Below are 8,479 nucleotides of genomic sequence, written 5' to 3'. Positions count from 1 at the left end.
GGAGAAACGGTGGCTGGACTTAGTCTGGACCATGTGACGCGACTCATGACCCGGGAAAGCACCGCTTCTCTTCGGATCATGCCGGCCCGGCGCAGCCAGCGCTGATTGGGATGATAGGCATGGCACAGCAAAGGGCCATTTCTCCTACAGCCATGCATTATGATTCATCAGTGCAAACACTGCTGTTGGACTGTAACCCATGGTAGATAGTCAGTGTGTATTTCAGTGCAGTTTACATATCAAACAGCTTAATGAGATTACAGGGTTAGAGGTTCATTTTATATTAGTGCAAACTATTGTGCAACAATATGACACGGCAAAATAACGCAAATGACAATCAATTCAAATAAAGCCAGCAATAGAGAGGATTAGGCTAACTAGAAACTAGATTTCAGAGTATATATTATGATACTAATAAAAAAGTTAAGACTGTAAATACTGATTCAAATCCAGCACAACTTTTTTCTGTGTTGTACATTTGTTTTTCATGGTCATATTTAGTTTAATAAGGATTATTTCACAATGTTTCAAAATTTGAAACACATCTTATTTGCAAACTCTCTCCAAAATCAAAAATAGGGTGGCTGCATTTATTTTTAAGTATTTGTGACAATCAAAAAAAACTTTTGAAACTCCACTTCATCTTCAAATTGTGATTTATGTTGACACCCTAATACATAGTGAGTAGAATCATATTTTGTGACATATAACATTTCCCCATTAAGCTAATTGATTTTTTCAGATGACTGACTTGTGGAAGGATGCGCCACAAATGTACTCTTGGCCCATGAGACATAGAACTAAAGAGCTATTTATTGAAAGGGAAAAAAGAGAAAGATGCCCTCCACTGGATTTCAACTGCATCACAAATTATGATTAAGCATAAAACCAATTGATTATACCTCTCTGTGTTTTCAATGGTCCTATTATGGGGCTCTGCAGGATCCCTTCATTTTATTTATACATCACCTGTTACTTCAGGAAATTGATACTTGTTTGCTTTTGAATAAAAATGTTTTATTTTGTCAAACTTTTGTATCACATTCATTGATTATGCACACAACTACAAAGAGATTATTATATCAAAAAGTATTATTCAGCTAGATGCATGAACATATTTGAAACATTTAAATTTAGAGTATAGTTTCCATTCGTATTAATACGTAGTTAGGTTTCTATAATTTGACAGTAAAACAAAAGGTCAGACTCAATGCAACCAATTACGCCTATTCATTTGCAAATGTCAGATCATTCATTTGAACCCAAAGTAGTGCTGAGTTCTCCCCAACAACAACAATCTTGGCACGCGTGAGGTTGCCTTGAAGGATGCTTCCAAAAAGTTGAACGGTATTATGTCAGGCTGGGTTGTTAAGTACAGGATGCAGGATGATGGTCGTGACTGCGGCTTCAACAGGTCCGTGTAAAGGTCGTGACTAATTGACTACGACGACAGTATAGGCTTACTCCTTTTTTTAACGGGCAAAATGTTGCCACCTATGTGATGCAGCCTGTATTTTGCCATATCACGACTTTATGTATTGGACTAAATGTATGCGATTATTTAAATTCATAAATGTATTGAGGAAAAGAGCAACAGAAAAAGAAAGAAAGCTGTGTGGAATAACCGTTATTAGGATGTACCTGCTACCATTTAGGCTGTCCTGAATGTACTCTGATAGCGCGCTGCTCTTTTATCTGATGCGACCAGAGGCCGATACCTTTTTATCTCCCACAGGCACGAGTCCCCATGGGCCCGGGGAACCGCCGTCAAAGACCCCCACCTCAGACAATGACACGCAACAGCACATTTATCCATTCATTTATTGGTTAATTGATAAAGAATTGTGTCCCATTCGATTAAGACATCCTTATCATAACTACACCCTCGTCATTTTCGCCATCCATTGTATCAGTGGCACATCCAGCCTCAAGGCGCAGAAATGGATATGGATTAATGGATATACTCTTTTTAGGGAAAAAATGAAAAAATAAAACAAGAGACAAGCCTCTGCTATCATCTGTTATCGTATTGCAGGATAAATTGGCTTAGCAGAAAACCCTTTGTTGAAAATATAAATAGGTCAACAGCTTAACCTGAGCTTTTGTTTCTTTCATCAAAAAAATTAAAACACCTCCACTAAATAGCTCAAGCTACAGTATACCACGTTGTTACAGGCCGTTGCGCTGTGCCTGTTTGCTTTTTTTTAATGCTTTGCCCTCCACAAGCCCATATAGCCCACGACAGCCAAATAATAATGAATCATTTCATAAATAATGGGTTTAGGGGCTTATCGGGAATGAAGAGGCCGCTGCCGTGCGCTTATCTCACTCGGCCACATTGCGGCCTGTGTTCCGCTCCCCATACTGAGGGAGCGCACTGGATGCGGCGAGGAATAACTCAGCTACACACACACACACACACACACACACACACACACACACACACACACACACACACACACACACACACACACACACACACACACACACACACTGCTCCACCACTGGCAGAAAAAAAAAAAGAAAAACCTCAGACATGGATGACCCACTCACAAAATGGCTCCACTTACACAGTAACATCAACAACACGGCTGGAACGGTAAGTGCTATAAAAAAAATACACCTCTTTATTTAAACCACCGTACTCGTTGTTCCTAAAGGCTGTACTCGGATTGCTATCGTCTGAATTTTATTGGTGTTATGTGCGAAATATTTAACCTATATTTCCTGCTATTGTCCGATCGGATGGTTGAGACTGTACGGGATGTAGGCTAATAACGGATGCGAGGCCTGTCGCAGAATTCCCAGAAATAAAGTGCGCTTTTTTAAATTGGCGGTCTGTTGTTCGTTTATAATAATATTACTCGGACATTTATCGAGTGAATTCGCAACTAAAACACCCAGCACTGGTGTGTAGTGTATCCCATATGACAATGCCTTTGATGTTCGGCTTTAACAACAACCCCACTATGGCCCACACCGCCTTAAAACTAGAATTAGGCTACACCACTGTCATATGTGGCAATGAAAGGTGTTTTTGAGGGTTATTCATGGACTATGGAAGACAGATACACAGGAGGGATTTTATTTCGACGGACACATACCAATCTCTCTCCGTGGTCCTGGGATGCAATCTCTGTGTAAGACACATTTTCCTCTAAATAAACAGTATTCCAAATTAGCCTTTATATATATATATATATATATATATTGGTATGGGACTTTAAGCAGGGCTCAAATGCGGTTTGAGTACATTAAGATATTAGCTGAACGCTTAGAACCGTGTTGAAGGCCAAGCAAGCTTTCGGTAAGAGATTCATAGAAAGAAAGAAAGAAAAAACGCAACAAAAATCTTCGCACATAATAAGTTAGCATTTGAAAAATATCACTGGCTCCAAATTTCCTAATCAAATGTTTAACATGTCAAATCATAAGTGTATAAGAAGCCTATAATGTATCACATCCAAGCTGGTTTAACTTTAGCTCTCAAACCTTCACCAGCTCAAACAATGATAAAATCCTCGACGGTTAAAACACATTTCGATTGATTTGTCCTATCGCGTGAGTGTTGTCGTCCCTTGTGGCAAAAAAAAGAAAGAAATTCTATTTAAAAAAAATACGTTTTTCTTTATCTTTCCTAATAGAACAAAATGGCTAATTAATACAGCCAAAATGCCACTAATAGCCTATTTATTATATATTATATTATTATATATATATTTGTTTTGTTAGAAATGTTAATTCTGCAATATCTAATAATAGGTTAATAGGCCTAATGATGGGCTAATAGTAATACAACATTTAATCAGCATTGTAATGTCAATAATAGGCTAATAATAATAATAATAATTATGATAATCATAACAATAATAATAATAATAATAAAACAAATAAAAAATGGTTGTCAAGGCTTCCTTTGGAAATAAAAGTTAAAATGTTTTTTTTTTAACTGGTATATTAAGACTGTCACATATTGTTCAGATCAATACATTAATCGAGGAATATCTTATTTAGGACGTAGTGGACTCGAGCGAGTGGTGACGGTATAAAATGATGGAAAAACGGCAGCTGGAGCTTTGTCCTGGAAGTCCTGATACACAGTCCGGTCCTGGAAAGCGGGACTCCTCCATCATCTCCAAACTGAAAGGATGCAAAGAAGAAGAGGAGCCGATGGGAGAGGAGGGGGTGGAGGAAAGGGGAGGGAGCTTCAAGGGGGTTGAGGAGACGGATGACGTTCCTCTGCAGAACTCGAGCAACGGGACCAGCATCAGCATCATCATCAACGGCGTTGCCAAGGAAACTGCCTCTCACAACGCCCTTGACCTGAAAAGGGAAGTGCCGGTGATCGAGCTCTCCAGGAGGGACGCTATAAAAGCGGTGGAGCAGAGGACTGAAAGCCATTTGGTGCCGATCACGGAACTTCGCAGACCTCCACCGCTGCCGCTGCCGCTGCCGCAACGAGACGACGCTCGAATGGTCCAACTGAGCCCAAACGCGTTTCCTGTCCCGGCCCGGGCCATGCTCTACAACCTGGCGCAGCCTCTCGCCGCCATCAACAGGTAAAGGTCGAGACAGAGAAAGAAAAAATATAGAGTTTCATGAACGCATGTTTTTGTTAAATCATTGTGATTGTAAACCATACGTTTTTTTGGCTTTTATTTGCTGCCATATTGTGGCCCTGCAGGAATAGACTAAGTAGTGTATAAATTAGGTTGACATTATTTAGCATGTATGTGCATTAATGACTGAGAGAACTACCCTTAAAATCTGTGTGTGTGTGTGCGCATGTGTGCGTGTGTGCGTGTGTGTGTGTGTGTGTGTGTGTGTGTGCATGTGTGTGTGTGTGTGTGTGTGTGTGTGTGTGTGTGTGTGTGTGTGTGTGTGTGTGAGGAAATGATGTATGCTGAAATTTAAGTCTTCTTATATACATGTGCACCTTTAATCTGATTTCTGTTGCTGTAGTCTTGGAGGGGAGTCGGAGCAGTACAGCATGTACCCCAGCAACAGGGTAAAGCGCCGCCCGGCACCTTATGAGGTTGAACTCGACGAGGGTAGGCGCATTTTAGATCTTTATAAGTATGGTAAGATGCATTTCTGCTGTGTCCTCCTTCTGCCAATATAGTCTTCTAAACATCCCCTCCTCATCTCCATTCCCATTCATCCACTGACATGGATCTATCTGAGTGTTGCAGAAGATACCCTAAATTAAAAATAAAGTGTTTAAATCAGAGGAATAAATAGGCCTACGTCATAATCCATTGCATACATGTATGCTGCTAATCTGAATGTCAAATACATGTACCTGTGTGCCTTTAAAGTAAGCTCTTTTCAGGCAGATTGGGGTTTATTTCATTTGAAACACCCTTTCCATCACTGCCCACTCACTGCCATATACAGGGGTGGAGGATGGGGGTGCTACTGCCTTCATGCCAAGGTTTTACTGCAGAGTGGGCTGAAGGATTAAGATAGACTGGGTGTGTTCCAACGGTGACAATAGCCTGGAAGACACCATTGTTGAGGGTGGGAGGATATAACTACCTGCAGTGGGGTCTTTTATCATACCTAAATAAATAAAAAGTACATAGAAAATGGAATAGGGAGCACACAGTATCCCCAACACCCTGTTTTGGCATACCCAACCAACCATTTCTCTTATATCGCATAGTATTTGGCACACAGCATACTATACTATATTTTGCAAGCCTCGCTTCTTTTCCATATTCTAAAAAGCCATGGTTGTATGGAGGACAATTTTGCAGCATAATTTTTTAGGTTTATTAAACTTGTTTGTTTTTCCTGCTAATTTTTCTTTTGCGCATCTGTTTTCCTTCTACTACTTTTTGCTTTTTTATTATTGCACTTGTATTGCTTTACCCTTTTACAGACTGCATTATCTGTTTCAGCTCTGCACTTATTTGTGTTATCATGTAAATTTATCTTCTTCTTACTGTTTATGTCGCCCCCCTTTCCCCCCTGTTCCTCTGCTAGCTGGCCAGCCAAAGATTGTACGTCGCATCTTCACTAACAGTCGTGAACGTTGGCGGCAGCAGAATGTAAACGGGGCATTTGCGGAGCTTCGGAAACTCATCCCCACTCACCCCCCAGACAAGAAGCTGAGCAAGAATGAGATCCTGCGGCTCGCTATGAAGTACATCAGCTTCCTCTCCAACCTCCTTGAAGACCAGGACGGAGGGAGGAATGTTGGCAGCACAACTGATGGGGAAACAGGGCTGCTGGTTGGGGTCGGGGCCCACGAGGGGGGCCCTCAGGGTGGACCACATCAAGACACAGTGGTGGGCTTAGCCAGGGACGATCTTCTGGAGACAATGTCGCCAGGCTCCAGCTGTGGAAGCCTGCCTGATGGTGATGCCGAGGGCAGCCCTGAGAGCTTTATGGAGGACCAGGACTCGCCTCCAGCTCCAAGGACTCTAACGGCTTCACGTGGGCCCCCGCTGCATCTAGCTTCTAGAGATCTGAGGCGCAATGGCCGCCCTTCAGATGGCTCCAGTCGCCGATGATGCTGATGCCAATAGACCACGGACACAACACCTGAGACTGAAAGAGAACAATGAGAGGCACTAAGAAAGAGATGGATATGCTCAGGACCCATTAGCTTTGAGTTGTGAGCGTATAGGAAAGAGAATCATGCTCTGCGTAGTGAGATAGTGGGGTACCTTCCTGTCTCCATACTACACCTGAGGCAGCACCGATGAATAGCGTGGTTCAATTGATGATTGGTTGAATTTGATGCAACAAAAGACTTGTAAATTCTGCATGTCTCATGTCTTTCAACTGACCTGATGATTTTACCTTTACGTGTTTTGAAAGTCCAAAGACTGAATGCTCTAAAATATTTTTGAATGAACACAAAAAAGAAAGAAAAAACAAGCAAACAAAACAAGACAGAACCAAACAAAAATTGCAACAAATCAAGAGACACTTAGCAAAGATGTGTAATATTGAAGTCTGGACCAATGCTTCACTAATGATACTATTGATTACAATATGGTGCGGCCAGAATAGACATGGCATGCTTTCAGAGTGCTGCCAGTAAATGGCTCTAAAACATCAATGAATAAACCCTGGATACTTTTCCCAACAAATTGAATGTGTTAGATGTAATGACACAAAACTAAGTTTGCCTCATTTGGAGGCTGTAAAGAAACTGACTGGACTCTATTATACCCATGCAGTATGTATTGTAAATAGCATTATATTTCCACTGCACAATGTAACAACAGTGACTCGAGTTCAGGTCATGTGGTTTAAGATGTAGTGTAGTGTATTTGTCAATGGGTTTACTAGAAAAAATGTCTTTCGGGAGACATGAAATGAAGAAAGAGGAGAAAAGAGGCGAGATGAACTCAAAATGTAAATCACCAACTGAACGTAGTGCATCAAATGTGGTACCATTTACTTCTGTTACACTTTGGTAGTGAGAAAATGACACCAAATACAGCAACAGAGAGTTAAACATTTTCACTGCCGGGAATAAATATATCTATTTGAATTTGATGTAGAGGTACAAGACATGCAGTGTTTCTTATTAAAGTGTACAAAATATGAGTCATATGATATCATGAAATGACTCATGCATTCCTTTTGATATGAATGTTTCAGTGTTTTTTTTTTTTTTTTAAACTGTAATGCAGTTGTAGTTTAGTAAGGTACACAAATAAATCCCTTCATTGCCGCATTTCACGTATACGCATACAGACACATGCACAGAGGCACAAGCATTATGTTTACTCAGGTCACTTTTAGGGACATTGCATAGACTTGAGCCATTATCTCAAATTAACTCCAGACAATATCCGACGAATCAGGTGAGGAGTTTCCCTGTCGCATATGCAGAACACAACAGGAGATTGTCCGTGTCAGACACACTGGAAATGCTCTGTTCAGTTTGGACGAGGGTTAACGCATGTCTGAAAATTTTGGCTATAGCCCTAACCGTTGTCTCTCCAGTTAGAAACTTTTGTTGCCATCTGCAATGACTGTTTTCTTACGGTTTAGCACGAGCTGTATGATAGAAACGTCATCAACACGCAAGCTAACTGTGAATCCTCCGCACAATGAGCTGATCTGTTCAGACATGGGCTCAGTTGGATATTGCACAGACTTTGTACTATGGAGCTGACAGGGTCAACAACATTTGATGTCCGATTCAGTTGATCTAGGCATTTGCGTTCACATGCAGCTCCGCCGATTTTGCAGTACATTAATTTCCTGGAGATATAACCATAACCATACCTTACCAACCTAACCCAATCCTAACCCTAGTTACACAGCTGTGCCCAATTAACCGGTCTTTAGTCTAAAATGTGTCCCCAAAGGTAGCCTAAGTCAGGAACACACACACACACACACACACACACACACAAATACACACACACACACACACACACACACACACACACACACACACACACACACACAGTGTTAATATCATGACAACACCAGCAGTTTTCTGATTAAT

General features: G+C 41.1%; 1 protein-coding gene across 1 annotated transcript; it reads left to right on the top strand.

Annotated features, from left to right (window-relative positions):
* Positions 1-2,540: 2,540 nt before the first annotated feature.
* LOC310958060 (T-cell acute lymphocytic leukemia protein 1-like) lies at positions 2,541-7,551 on the top strand (the record flags this gene model as incomplete). Its single annotated transcript, XM_083928865.1, is given in 6 exon segments — positions 2,541-2,599; positions 4,015-4,018; positions 4,022-4,043; positions 4,046-4,559; positions 4,963-5,051; positions 5,989-7,551. Coding segments are annotated over 6 exon segments (1,218 nt in total). The 3' UTR covers positions 6,519-7,551.
* Positions 7,552-8,479: the final 928 nt, after the last annotated feature.

This window comes from Echiichthys vipera, assembly GCF_963691815.1.
Source record: "Echiichthys vipera genome assembly, chromosome: 15".
In the NCBI taxonomy this organism is placed as follows: domain Eukaryota; kingdom Metazoa; phylum Chordata; class Actinopteri; order Perciformes; family Trachinidae; genus Echiichthys; species Echiichthys vipera.
This window is presented reverse-complemented; position numbering and strand designations above follow the sequence as displayed.